At 42.5% G+C, this 15541-nt stretch overlaps 1 protein-coding gene across 1 annotated transcript in view; it reads left to right on the forward strand.

Moving 5' to 3' along the window:
- Positions 1 to 3908: 3908 nt before the first annotated feature.
- Positions 3909 to 15541, forward strand: part of SYNPR (synaptoporin) — a 28593-nt gene continuing 16960 nt past the window's right edge. The window contains exon 1 of the mRNA XM_035106752.2: positions 3909 to 4051. Coding sequence (XP_034962643.2) covers positions 3909 to 4051 — 143 coding nt within the window. The remainder of the gene's footprint in view (positions 4052 to 15541) is intronic.

A 15541-nucleotide genomic window follows, 5' to 3' on the forward strand; every position in this document is an offset into this window, starting at 1 on the left:
TATCTGAAGATATCAGGGACTGAGCCTGAGGACTTCTACATGCAAGGCAGTTTCTCTGCCACTGAGCTGAGAGCCCCTTCTGTGACAGGGGAGAATTGATATGACTGTGGATGCAAAACTGGAAAGCACTACCAGTAATTCTTACGAGTTGGTTCAAAGGTGTGATCTCGACTATGTTGTGCAAATGAAGTTTGCTTTTGTTCGTGTTTGTGCGTCTTAATCGTGAGTCTTTCTTTCTGGGTACCCCTCGTTCCTTTCAGCTGGAGTTGCCATGCCATGCTAGAATAAATTCCAAAAGGAGGACAATGAAACTAGAATTCAGCTGCCCGCAATCCTAAGAGGTAAAAGCAGATGAGTGCTATTAATTGTGCTAAAAGCAGCCCAAGGACAAGGGAACACACCACATGTGAAGAACTGCAACAAAGGGATGTTAGTACAGATTTGTAGGGTGCTGTGCGGAATGAGCTAGTTTTCTAGTACTAGGTTTGCTTTGTGTTTGTAGACAGCATATAGCATCCAATATTTATAATGGCTCAAATAAAACAAATAGATTTTGTCCTTGAGCTCTTGTTGGGCCCATCTTTACAAGGTAACAAAAGGAATGTGTCCTCCAAGAAGATTCAGTGAATTGATTCAAGTGTAGAAGGCTGCAATATGTTGTCTGGTTTCCACATCTGCCTATTTAATAGGTTTAGCACGGCTTGCATTTGTAAACTCAATGCTTGCCTAATACAGGGGTAGTCAACATGGTGCCCTCCAAATGTTGGACTCCAACTCTCATCACTCTTGACAGGCTGGGGCTGATGGGAGTTGGAGTCCCACAAGACTGTGGGGAGAAACAGGGCCGGCCCACCCATGAGGCAAAGTGGCGCAACCGCCTCAGGCAGCAGGGCTCCAAGGAATGCATTACGTGCTGCCGCCGCCATGATGCGTTGCACTCTTTGGAGGCTGGCTCTGCCTCTTCCTTCACAGCCCGCCACCAATGTTACCTCTACAGTGGCCTCTTGGCAAATAGGAATCGTTGCTCATCTCTTCCCACCCTTGTTCCCACCAGTGTAGATCTTTATTCCCCACACCTTGTTCCTGATGAGCCAGTGTGGTGTAGTGGTTAAGAGGGGTAGCCTCGTAATCTGGGGAACGGGGTTCATGTTACAGGGAACCAGGCAGAGGGCCTTCTCGGTAGTGGCACCCACCCTGTGGAATGCCCTCCCACTAGAGGTCAAAGAGAACAACAACTACCAGACCTTTAGAAGGCATCTCAAGGCAGCCCTGTTTAGGGAAGCTTTTAATGTTTGATGGATTTCTGTATTTTAGAATTTCTGTTTTATTGGAAGCCGCCCAGAGTGGCTGGGGGAACCCGGCCAGATGGGCGGGGTATAAATTTATTATTATTATTATTATTATTATTATTATTATTATTATTATTATTATTATGTCTCTGCTTCTCCACATGCAGCTGCTGGGTGACCTTGGGCTAGTCACACTTCTTTGAAGTCTCTCAGCCCCACTCACCTCACAGAGTGTTTGTTGTGGGAGAGGAAGGGAAAGGAGAATGTAAATCGCTTAGAGACTCCTTAGGGTAGTGATAAAGTGGGATATCAAATCCAAACTCTTCTCTTCTTCTTCTTCTGATGTTGATCTTCATTTACCCTTGTTCCCTGATTTTTTTTTGGGGGGGGGTGCCATTTTGTGGAGAGGTGCCGAAATGTATTGGGCCAGCCCTTGGGGAGAAATCAGAGTTTCTGCAGAAAATAAGCATCAGTACATATACCCAAGCAGCACATACACTCAGCCAGGTGTCGCATCCTGCCCAGAAAATATTTAGCAATACGTTTGGCACCAGCTTGGCTGCAGGAGTTACCAGAAGGTGGTGTACAAGATGCCATCCAACCGTCTTAGGGACTCTACTCTAGATTTGCATAGGGTTTACTCCTTAGCCTTTTCTTCTCCCAAAGATATCCAGCAGGGTGCGACGAACCCAGTCCCGGCGTTGTCACTAAACTTTCAAGGATCCCACCTAGGATGTGAGGATCCCACCAAAAGCAATGTGCCTCCCTTTGTATAACTCTATCAGAGTGTGAAGGAAATAGGTTATTCCCTAAACAACCCACCTATCCTTCTTACGCCCCAAATAAACTGCCTGTTTAAGTTTAGGGTCTGCTAGTAATCGAATTGCAGTAACGCGGCTCAGTATCCTTTCCAACTCCCAACAAGTGTATCAGGAACCACCTTGTGCTCCCTGTAAGGATTCCCTTTTTAACCTAAGGTTCACCTCCACAGCCTGTTCCCATTCCTTTTAAACTCATGGCAGTCCCGCCCCTCAGGAATGGAATGCGTCATTTATCCAGGAGGTTGAGGTTTAACTCTTTACACCCTGGAGTTCTTTTGCAAACCAGCCCAATCCGTCACACAGGGCAGCGGAGGTTTAGGAATGGAGTTTTTGTTCTCCTAGATGAGCTACCTTCCCAGGTTGACAAGCCCCATCTGCCCTTCACTTCCCTCCACAAAATGGGCAGGAACTGCCTTTTTGACTGTTGGACCCAGTATTGGTCTTGTCTGCTCAATCCGCCGGTGCCCGTCTTCACATTCAGGGGAAGTCCCTATCTCACCAAGGGTTTGCGAGCCTAATGTAGACAAACTACCCACTAGGATACCCTGCATGCTGTGGTTTGTATGAACTGGCTGTCGAATTCACTTCTGCTTTGGAATGTCCTTATGTCTCTTTGCACTGATCTATATATACAGATATATATATAAGTGCATGTAGCATCTAATAATCCAAAACTACAATTTCGAGTTGTTCGAGGCAGTCTTGCGATGAATTGCTAGCGCTTGGAGCAGGAGGCATTTTCTTTTAAGCATGGCTCCTGATTAGGAATGTAAAAATCGATAATGTCTGAAGTATTGTGAGAGGACTTCCTAAATATGGCTCATCATGTTGAAAAAAATCAATGCAGAATGGGCATGTGGAGTCAGTGTGTCCTAAGAGGGGAGCATTAAGGAGGGTTAACCCATAGAAGGGGGCAGGAAGTAATCACTAAGGATGAAGCCGGCAAAGGATAGGAAAAGTCAGTGATGCTTTCTTGTTGGTTTCCTGTGTGTTGGATTTTTTTGCTTTGTTTTGTTTTGTTTGCTTTTGTTAACTCCCAGTGGTGCCATCCCAATGTTTCGGGGGTACAGCTTTCATTATTCCTGACTATTGCTAATACATGTGGGACCTTACAGTAGTTGGAGTCCAATATTGCCTGACGGGCACAACCTGGGTTGCTTTCTTTCAATAACTAGGGTTACCAGACTCAATAGAGGACAGGACTTCTGTGCCTTTGATTGCCCTGCTCTCTTTTGAGTCTGGAAACCTTAAAGAGAAACCAGCAGACCCTTTGCTTGGAAATTAAACAAAAGGTCTGATGGATTCTCTTTAAGGTTTCCAAACTCAAAAGGGAGCAGGGCAATTAAGGGCACAGAAGTCCTGTCTTCTATTGAGTCTGGCAACCCTGCCAATAACTCTTCTTCAACCTTATTCTTCATTTGAGAGCATGCAACCCTTTGCTGCGATTCAAAACTATTTTTTCTCTGGGGGTACAAGTCACTGGCTTTTGATTTAACACTGGTATAGTATCAGTATGAAAATGAAGAACATGCTACAAAAACCCATTGACTTCTGCTTATGTGGGGGTATTGTTTCTGCTTGTTATTATGCTATGTATTTTTGTGTTTTTATACAGTAAACTGCCCTGTGGTCTTTGGGTGAAGGACGGTATAAAGATTTATTAAATAAGTAAAACACCACTTGTCTCTTCCAGAGGACACAAATAATTGTACTGTCATAACTGCTATCTCACAAATGTTTTCACATGAATTGCATTGGTGGATGAGCTAAAATTACACACACACATATATATGTATGTATGTCTTTCCCCCCACAGCTTTTTGCAATCTTTGCATTTGCAACATGTGGCGGCTATTCTGGAGGACTGCGGCTCAGCGTGGACTGTGCAAACAAGACAGAGAGCGACCTCAGCATTGACATAGCCTTTGCCTATCCATTCAGGTAATCTCTTGTAGTTCTTTGCCATTGACATGCAAAAGGGTAGCCATTGTCTACTGTCTTTCAGTGTAGTGCTTCCTGTAGATATTTTCAGATGACAAGACATGCAGAGACTTAAGGTGATGCCAATTACTGGTGCATTTCAAGTTGCTTCTGAGCTGGAACCCTTTAGCACTGCTTTCCCACAGTTAGCTGGAAGTGGAATTAAACTGAAGACTCCACAGAAGCACTCAGATTAGCTCCAGCTGGTACGTTTGCACCTCACTGACTTCCCTCTGCCAGTAAGCGACTGAGGTCCACCTGAAAAGAATCTAGGAAAGCGGCTCTGCAATGCCAGGTGACCTGCTTCTGGAAGTTTGTGGTACTGTTGCACGCCACCCTAATCTCTGAGTGGTGCAAGATTCCAGGGGTTCCCAGGGTTCATGTTTCCTTTTGGGAATGAGGCACAACAGAGACTGTGGTGTCTTTATGCCATTTGGTTTATTTACGCATCTTCTTCTTTGGTGATCACTCGTAGCCAAGTAAGATTGTCTTCCATAATCACGCTTTTAACAGTGAGTCCATAAGTGTCTGTGGAGGCCAATTCTGGATCCACACATACTTCCACAGTGGGGACATTGGTTTCTGGGCAGGAGTTGATCATGGTGTGGATTTGCCAAGCGTGCCTTCCTCTTAGCATGTTTCACCCTTGCGTCCTGATATCGAGTGTCTTCAAAGCCCATGACACCTTTGGTAAAGGCTGTTCTCCAACTGGAGCGCTCGCAGGCCAGTGTTTCCCAGTTGTCAGTGTTTATACTACATTTTTTAAGATTTGCCTTGAGACAGTCTTTATTTACACACATATGCAACCTGAGCCTACGATGGAGGGGGTTCACAACATCAGGACCCCAAAAAGGTCTTGTTTCTCCCATAGCCACAGCCTTGGATTCAAACAGAAATCAGACATTCCTCTCAAACTTTACTCTCCAGCTTGCTGCTTTACTTCTAGGTCACACCACTGCCCCTTTTAACTCTAAACCCAATGCTTTGTCCTTCTGTCTCTGAGTAGAGGGAGGGGCCTCACCCATTTAGACCTATTTCCTTTGTTTCCTTAATGGCTCATCACCCAGGTGATTGCCTTAACACTTGCTGAATTCAGGGGTTAGAAGGATCTTGCATATAACCTACTTCTTACCGCCGCCCCCCCCCCACAAATTTGTAATGCACTTATATTGCAGGGTTCTTCCTCATGTCCCAGTTTTTCCTATAATTTTTAGTCCTTTTCACACATCTAATGTTTAGGCACAGTAATGTTAATGAAAAGTTTCTTTCTGATAAACAACCACAACTACTACTACTACTACTACTACTACTACTAATGGGAAAGGTGTGAGAATAGTGATAAATAGCCTCTCAATTTCCCCCGATTTAATTAAAAAAGAAACTTTTAATTTTTATAAGAAAATAGTTCTGTGCTGCTATTAAAAAGTGGGGGAAAGATTAGGTGATGGATGTGCTGAACTGGTTACTGGCCACAAAAATGGACTGTATGAGAGTCAATAAACTGAAGCTTAATCCAGACAAGACTGAGATGTTTCTATCGGTGGCCCAGCTACAACCTTATCCGGATGATGATAGCCTGCCTGCCATAACCTAGGCTCTGGTAACTTCAATATTATATTACTGCATTGTGGTTTTCATGGGTTTGCTTTTGAAGACAGGTGAGGTAAGGTGAGCCAATCATATAACACTGAATCTGGCACAGGTGCACTGGCTGCCTGTATGCTTCTTTTAATCCATAAAGCTCTTTATGGCTCAGGGCCCCAGTATCTTTCAAAGCACCTCTCCCACTATGACCCTTTGGTGTTCATCTGTCTTCTCCAGGTGCCTGTGACTTCTTTTGGTTGAAGGTCCCTGGCTGTGGAATGTTGTCCCCAGCGAGGGCCACTTGGTGCCATCATGAACATCTCCCATGTGCTAGGTTTAAACATATCTCTTCGCCCAGACATATGACAAATTATGGCAAGTTGTCTGATGGCCTACTTGATGGAAATATTTTGCTGCTGAAGATTTTTGTCCTTTTTTCCTGCACTATGAAATGGTTTTATTGACATACGTTGTTTTTGGTTTTGTGTCATTCCTACTGGGCTCTTGACATTTTGTAAAGGTAAAGGTAAAGGGACCCCTGACCATTAGGTCCAGTCGTGACCGACTCTGGGGTTGCGGCGTTCATCGCTCTTCATTGGCCGAGGGAGCCAACGTACAGCTTCCAGGTTACGTGGCCAGCATGACAAAGCCGCTTCTGGCGAACCAGAGCAGCACACGGAAACGCCGTTTACCTTCCCACCGGAGCGGTACCTATTTATCTGCTTGCACTTTGATGTGCTTTCAAACTGCTAGGTTGGCAGGAGCAGGAACCGAACAACGGGAGCTCATCCTGTCGCGGGGATTCAAACCGACGCCCTTCTGATCGGCAAGCCCTAGGCTCTGTGGTTTAACCCACAGCGCCACCCACACCCCACATTTTGTAGGAAGTGACTAACAAGTGAAATAGACAAATAACACTCAGAGTGTATGTATGCGTTGACTAACAAATTGCCTTTTTAAATATTAGCTTTCCAAAAGATTCAAATATGTCTTGGTTTCATAGCATCTGAGCTGTCCTAGAAAGCCTTTTTTAATCTAGTGATATGTCTGGTGTGTTTCATAAGCCAGTTTGGGAATGATAAACACCAATGGAAATGAGGGCACGTGTCCAGTGCCAAAAGTTAACAATGAAATATTTTTAAAACCCTGCTGTTAATAAGAAACAACACATTCACAAGCAGATGCAATGCAAAAAATAAATAAATATGGCTATCAGCCTTCCCCATCCCCCTTGCATCTAAACGGCCATGTCCTGATATATAAAAAGTCCCCAAACCTAAAAGTAGATTCATAGATATCTATTACTTTCTATACAAATTCTATTCCAAGAAATGTTTTTAAAGACAGCAACACCATCTGTCTGTAAAATGGCTATTTCCAGCAGACATCATTTGCTGTTTTGCTTTTGAGTTCCATTTATGCCTTTATTGATAGTAATGCTGTTCACTAAATGGATCTGAGCAGCTGGCAAACTCGTGAATTGTTGTTAATTTATGAGACATTTATGCCATACTTGTGCTCCACAGACTTGTACTGCCCTTTATTACAAATGTTAAATCCCCCCCCTTTTTGCTAACTTTGCTGTTCTGTACAATCTTTCATCTCTTGCTTCTTTTAGTATTCATGAAGCAGCTTTGAAAAATTGAGTTATGCAAATTTATAATTTGATTCTCTTCCAAACTTGTCACATTTCATGAGTGTTCTTCACAGAGGAAGGGAGGGAGTTCCACAATAGAAATTGCTATTTAAGATGTTGGTTTATATATGGTATTAGTTAATAATAATAATAATAATAATAATAATAATAGAAAGAAAGCTTGAAAGCCAGCATTATTTGGCTCAGATCAGAAATACATAGCTTATTGAACAGAGGTGTGTTGCTAGTGCATTCCATCTTTATACTACCCCCTCCTTCCCCCTTTTTTGATGAGCTGTGATTGAAGTCTTCCTCGGTTAATTAACCATAGTTTCCTGTGAAGTTTGAATCAGGAAACTGTGGTTATCAGCAGGGGCAGACTTTGGTCATCTTTCACAATATGGCGCCCTGTGTGAGGCTAAAATTTGGAACCCCCAAATGGATCTTCTCAATTGTGGATCTTCTTAATTTTGCTTCCCTTCAGCTCGGCACCCTGTGAAGGGGAACAAGCCACACACCCCTAAATCTGTTTGCTGTTACCAGTACACTGGAACATGCCAGAATATTACAGAAGCCAATTTCAAATCATGTAAGAGCCAGGGCTTATTCTCATCACCATAGTTTCCCAGTTCAGATGTTCTTAGAACTACAGTATGGTTAATCAACCCTGGAAGTCTTCAAAAAGTGCACACTGAGAAGGTGGGCAAAGGTAACATGAGGCTGGAGCATGCACGCGAAAGGCTGCCCTGCTACTCTCTTTTATTAAAAAAAAGGTTTCTCTTAAACCTACGGTCTGACACTCCTTTTGCCATGATGAGATGCAAGGTTGTGTTTTCTTCAGTACTGTCCATCCTTCATACTGCCTTGCTTCGGTTGAAATTGCAATACATGCCAGATATAAGGTTGCCCTGTTTGAAGGAAACGTGTAATAGATCTGTTCAAAATTGGGCTAACTGTGAAGCTGTTGTGATTAAGTATGGATTCTTGGTGCCCATAGCTGCAAAACACTGAATTAATTTTTTTTAAGTTAACTTCAAACTGTTGCAATTCTCACAGTTTTATTATTCTATTAAACTTGTTTCTGGTCTTCTAGGTGTTCTCCCACCCTACCCCCACCCTCTGTTTGTGCAATGATTCACTGTTTTGAGATTTCAAATTATGCCCACAGCATTCTTCAAGGGGAGAGATGCAGGAATACCTATAAATGGTTGTTTATGCAATTGTGTCCAGAAAGAGGAGCGAGGTCTATTATATTGCTCCCTGGATAGTTCCCCTGGGGAAAGATTTCTGAAAGAGAGTCTTGAGACAGGTTTGTTTGTTTTTAACAGTAGGACGAAAAACTGTTTCTTATTGCTTGACTAGGATAAATATATTGCATAAAAGGTTTTTATGTTTGCTCTAGGTTCCCAACCGATCACAGTGCCCTGGAGACCACCTATGTTAAAATGTATCTTTCAGCTTGATTATGTCTGAATTTTTGTGATGACCAATGCTTTTTAGCAAATGAATTTGACTGACACAAGGCGTGTGCATCATATCTTGGCTTATTAAGATAATGAACATCTAGCTGTTGACACCATTACCTTCATGCAATATAAGGTTTCAGAAATAACATCCATCTGTGGGATTACTTTAAAACCATATTGTTTATTAAAAGACAGTCTGCCGCACATTACTGGAAAGCCTTTGTTGTGGTGGTCTTCTGCAAAATTAAAATTAAAATCCATGCTTACTTTATTAATTTAATATATAAGTAGAAGGCATTATTAATACACTATCAAGTGGAGATTCATATAAGTTGTCCCAAATAAGCAAAGATATGATCTACTCTGTTATTGACTAGTGTGTATAGAGATGCTGTGTTAATAAAGGAAGACATGAGCCTCACTTGGTAGGATATTTTTCATTAATACAGAGAGAAATAATAAAGTTGAGGTTTTATGCAGAATACATCCTTGAATAGTATCCTTGCCCTATTTTTTTGGAGTTTGATCAAGCATTCCTTCATGCTACGAAAGGGCTTGAGGAAAGTTTTGTTGTGCTAGAACCACAGTTCATGGAACTGTAGAAGGAATAAAAAAATGAACTGAGTATACAGTTACATGACATGAGCCCATTCATCCACTCACATTTATTATAAAGCTTGGTTTGGATACCCAAGAGCCTTTGATGCAGCAGCAGAATCACACTGCAACACAATGTTTCTGCTTGCTCTGAGTTTAAAAATCAACGTTCCACAGTTGAGCAAGTAGACATTTTCCTCATCAGGAGGAACTTGTGTATAGTTCTTTCTGTTCATGACAAATACTCAACTTTTTGACATTCTGCCATTGGATATAAACCTACGTTAGGCCCACTTATATATGCAGATATCCATATCTCTGATATCTTTTCCCTTACACTGTGTCAAAGTCCCCTTATTCATTCATTCGTTCTTACACATACACACATTAATAAGCACAGGTCCACAGTTCCTTAGGGCCACATAGTCCCTACCCATAGGCCTCACATTATTATTATTATTATTATTATTATTATTATTATTATTATTATTATTTCTGCAAAGCTGGAATGTCCGTAAGCATTTCATAACCTTGCATTCCAGCACTAACCTCGTGGCTAGCAAGATCTTGTTTCAATGTTCTGAAACTCTGCCTTCTTATAGCCAACAGCAATGGTGGTTTCAAAAGTTGTACACCTTTTGTTTGCCTCGTTTTGTTTTTGTTTACTTGATTTGGAGTGGTGATGGTGAGTAAAATCACTATCCCCCCCCCCGCAATCCTTTATATTAATTTGATATCTTAGTTGTCCATCTGCAATCCTGCTAAGAGATTACTCAGAGCTGACTTTGAAAATTTTGTTGTTGTTTAGTCGTTTAGCCGTGTCCGACTCTTCGTGACCCCATGGACCATAGCATGCCAGGCACTCCTGTCTTCCACTGCCTCCCGCAGTTTGGTCAAACTCATGTTCGTAGCTTCGAGAACACTGTCCAACCATCTCGTCCTCTGTCGTCCCCTTCTCCTAGTGCCCTCCATCTTTCCCAACATCAGGGTCTTTTCCAAGGATTCTTCTCTTCTCATGAGGTGGCCAAAGTATTGGAGCCTCAGCTTCACGATCTGTCCTTCCAGGGAGCACTCAGGGCTGATTTCCTTCAGAATGGATAGGTTTGATCTTCTTGCAGTCCATGGGACTCTCAAGAGTCTCCTCCAGCACCATAATTCAAAAGTATCAATTCTTTGGCGATCAGCCTTTTTTATGGTCCAGCTCTCACTTCCATACATCACTACTGGGAAAACCATAGCTTTAACTATACGGACCTTTGTCGGCAAGGTGATGTCTCTGCTTTTTAAGATGCTGTCTAGGTTTGTCATTGCTTTTCTCCCAAGAAGCAGGCGTCTTTTAATTTTGTGACTGCTGGCACCATCTGCAGTGATCAAGGAGCCCAAGAAAGTAAAATCTCTCACTGCCTCCATTTCTTCCCCTTCTATTTGCCAGGAGGTGATGGGACCAGTGACTTTGAAAATAGATATATAGATTATAATTCAAACGTAACAGAGAGTGCCTTTGCTGGCAGTGCTTGAGTAAATCACCTCCGTGTCTGTTAAGTTAGGACCTTCAGCCACTCGGCGCCTTTGTTCAGGAGACAGGTAAGCTTCTTCATGGAAAGAACATCACAGGTTTTTTCCTTCACTGCACCTGGGAGTGAATAAATCTGTTTTTGTGCAGCATTTCTTCGCCAATTCCTCTCTGATTTATGATTACTGGTTGACAGTGGAAGAGTTGAGGGGGTGAGCCCGAAACAAAAGATGCCATGCAGCGAGCCCACGGAGCTTGTACCTGTCATGACTGTCAAACGCTGTGCTGGAAACAAGAAGAAGCTAAAATTTTAAGAAATCTGGATCTATCGGTATGACTCAGTTCTAGAAGCAGTTGTGTGTTTGTGCCAGTTTTTTTTCCTTTCTTCATCCTTGAACTTTGTGCAAAAGAAAGGATATCTGCCCTGGCTTGGAAAATTTGGGAACAAGATGGTATGGCTGATCATACAGGAAACTGTAACAGATAACTAAACAAATGGTACATAAACATGAATGAACCAAAAGCCCTTACCTAAGAAGGAATTGATCTAGAAAAGAGCTATTTAGCATCACACTTAACTAAATTTTGTACAGTTAGAATCATAGAGTTGGAAGAGACCACAAGGGCCATCCAGTCCAACCCCCTGCCAAGCAGGAAAAGTTGATAAAGTGGAGCTTTTAAATGTACTTAGCCAATGGTAATTTTAAGAGAGCATTCTCTTCCCATTGGGATGTTTTATAAATTGTTCTTGCGGAGCTGGGATAGCAAACCTCTGGGCCTCCTGATGTTGCTGGAACACAACTCCCATTATATTGGTCAGGGCTGGTGGGAACTGGAGTCGCACAATGACTGGAGGGCCACAACTTCCCCTTTCCTATTCTAGGGGGTCATAAGGAAAGGCTAACAATCAGAATTAACACTTGAGGATTAAGCTGAGATCTGAACTCAGGGCCATGCCCAGAACTGGCCACTGGCCTACACTGGTTCTTGCTTGCTGGGCTGATGAAGCATCCATTCAATTCTATTGTTTTATTTCTTTATTTCAACCATTTATATACTGCTAAGCAACATAATTTTTGTAAGCGATGTACAATGAAGTTGTCCAAGGGAAACAAAAGATAAAATCTATTGAAATCAATCAGAAAATCAAATTCCTCCCCCCCCCCCACCTCATATAGTAAAAAAATAAAATAATATCTGCTGGGTTCAGTCTACCCAGCACTTTATGCATCTGCGTTCAATAATGCATCAGGACAGCCAGAGATCTGAAGCTCTGCCGATTAATTATACAAACCTCCCCGCCAGGATGGGCAGCGAGGGATAGGTCAGTGCTTTTATGATCAACTTCCACAATTCACTGCCACGTTGTGGTCCCAGCAGTGCAGTTTTCTATGTAATTTGGGGCTTTTGTGAATGGATTAGCCTAAGCAGACCTTTTTTTCGTTGTGTTTCTCTTTCTAAATTGCTCTCATCCAGTTGGAAAGGAAACAAGCAAAGAGTGTAATGTTGCACCCCGCCGTGCAGAATTTGGGAGACGTATCCTTCAGGGCACACAAAACTCTTGTCGTGACATTTTCAGCAGCTCTGTTCGCCTTTTTTATACAGTATTTAATGCGACCTAATGATAGAACGTAGACCCAAAGCTCCAGCATCCTTCTTCGGAAGGTGAAACTACAAGTGTCTTCATTAATAGTAATCCCTGTGGTCAAGAAGTTATTACAGGTTTTGGGGGCAGGGATGGAACAAGTCCTAGCCCAAACTTTGTGGCCTCATGACCTTGATCTGATTTCCATTGATGTTTCAAAGGGAGTAGAAAAATAAGAAAAGCTTGTTCATTGTGCTGCCAGGGCTGGCAAAACAAGCACTGATGCATTGGCCACTTAACATGGAGATGTTTCTCTCTTTTCATACACTGTGTGCTGTAACCTTGTGCCAGAAGATTGCCTGGGAAACCAATGCATTGCCTGAAAGGCTAGCCATTTTACAGCCTAATGTGAAGGACCAGATTAGCATCCCCATCACTCTGACCAGACAGAAGCTGAATCTTTCCTCCACACTGACATTAAGGCAGCATCTTCCGTTGTGCTTGAGGGGCAGCAGGTTAACTTAGGGTGCATGAGTCAAGATATGAACCATACAGACACAGCACTGTCCTCTGAACACTTAGGCACTACTCATTACTACCAGCATCTAATGCTTAGGGCAACTGCCACACACTGCCCAATGGCAGAGCTGGACCGGATTGTCTAATGGGGAAATGTGACTCACTACCTCTGCAGCAGAGAAATTTGTGAGCAGTCACAGAAGAGGTGAATTATATGTAGGTCTGCACTGCAGTAGGGTATCATGCACCTTATAACCTCCCATTCCATCATCAAGTCTCAGCTCTGCTCAACCCTAGTTATTAGTGGGGAGGGGGTGGCACTGTGGGTTAAGCCACTGAGCCCAGGGCTTGCCGATCAGAAGGTCGGTGGTTTGAATCCCTGTGATGGGGTGAGCTCCCATTGCTCGGTATTTCCCATTGCTAATATTTTAAAAAGGCAATTTGTTAGTCAACTCATACATACACTCTGAAGGGTGGTGGTTCGAATTCCCGCGAAGGAGTGAGCTCCCGTTGTTCAGTCCCTGCTCCTGCCAACCTAGCAGTTTGAAAGCACGTCAAAGTGCAAGTAGATAAATACGTACCGCTACAGCGGGAAGGTAAACGGCGTTTCCGTGCGCTGCTCTGGTTCGCCAGAAGCGGCTTTGTCATGCTGGCCATATGATCTGGAAGCTGTACTCCCTTGGCTCCCTCGGCCAATAACGTGAGATGAGCGCCGCAACCCCAGTCGGTCACGACTGGACCTAATGGTCAGGGATCCCTTTACCTTTACTAATGTCTAAAATACTTTTGTATGCCGTATATTTATTACAACTCTGCTTGCAGTGAGATTGAAAGATTAAATGAATGTGTGCATGCACACAAAAGCTCATACCAATGACAAACTTAGTTGGTCTCTAAGGTGCTACTGGAAGGAATTTTTTATTTTGTTTCATTCATTCATTTTTTTTATGGTTATACCTCCTCTCCCCCTCCTACCTAGGGTGGCTTACAACTGCCTTAATAACAGAGCACAACTATCACATGGTTAGGATGGCACCTTGTTAGAGAAGGGCTGTATCTCCCAATCTCTGAAGTACTCTCAGAAAAATCATGACCTTCCATAAAGGCCCAGAAAGACCCCAGCCCATTACAAATGGAGATGGGCAGATTTCACCCTTCACTAATTCCTGCAAGATGTAAGAAATCGATTCTTTAGAATATTGGCTCCATTTGTGTTACCCAAAATACATTTATCCGTGGTTTGGAAGACTTTAATTTAGTTCTGTGCTCAGTGCAGTGATGGATAGGGTATGTAAATGATTATTCAATCGACATTTCTGACTGATGTTTTTCCCCAGCTCAAAAAAAATTGAAAGAAGTGTGCAGGTAGGAGGGGATGGGGTTGTATGTTACAGATCAGCTTTTCAAAGCCAGCTGCAAAAATTGTTCTCCATTAATGCATTATAATATGTGTTATACCGGAACTTATCAATTATCCTCATTCCACTTCCCCAAATTCCCCAAGCTACCTGTATGGTTTCAGTTTCCCGTCTTTTAAAATCCTGAAAGCCTTTGTACTTTGAGAATAGTGTGGATTCCAGTTCATACACTGAATTTCTACAGAGTTTAGAATGCTCGAATCCATTGATTGCTGTTGTGGAAGAGAGAGGGAAAGCTTACAAAAAGGAAAATTAATACCTGGATCAAATGCTTAAGGGGAAAAAATGTGCTATCTTTTTTCAGTAGTTCTTGCTTATCTAGTTGGTGCTGATGGTCAGCACACTTACCTTTCAGATCATCCTAATTCTGTACCAACCACAACCCAATTGCACTCATTTGTAAACCTTCTTTACCACCACTGCTCCACTGATGGAACAATAATAATAATGCAATGCTGAATTCCACCCAAAACTTAGAAATTGCAGAATCTTACCAATTATTGTGTGTATCCATTCTCCTGATGGGTAGACATTCTCCTAATGGATAGACTTATTTTGTTGTGGAGACAACAGCTATCTCAGTTGCTCAGTTATCTTAAGGTTGTGATCCTGTTGACAGTATGGGATGGGCCTTTCAATAGATAAATTCTAAGCCATTCAGGTCTTTAGAAGTCAAAACTAAAAGCTTGATTTGGGCTTCATGACAAATAGACAGCCAGTGCAGATCTTTGAAAATTAATGACCCCGTATAGTCTGGCCTGTTGAAACTCTGGCCACTGCATTTTTGCACCAACTGCAGCCTCCAAACCATATTCAAGGGCAGCTCCTTGACAAATGGCAATGGACAAAATAAGAGGTTACTAGAACATGGGTAACTGCAGCTGGGCTTTCCCCTGTCCCAGGATGGCTGTAACTGGCAAACCAACTAGAGGTAGGATAAATAATTGTTTCTCATTGTCCAAAAGAACTTCCTGGCTTCTTTCTTTAACTCCAGAGGTTGAAGCCATTTCTACATCCTGCCACAACCTAGCAAGTCATTATTTTTCTTTATGGTTTTTTAAGAAACATTTTATTAGTTTTCAAATAAACACATTAAACAAAAAATAAAACAAACAAAACATTCACCCACAAAC

The sequence above is a fragment of the Zootoca vivipara genome, chromosome 2, assembly GCF_963506605.1.
Source record: "Zootoca vivipara chromosome 2, rZooViv1.1, whole genome shotgun sequence".
Classification (NCBI taxonomy): Eukaryota; Metazoa; Chordata; class Lepidosauria; order Squamata; family Lacertidae; genus Zootoca; species Zootoca vivipara.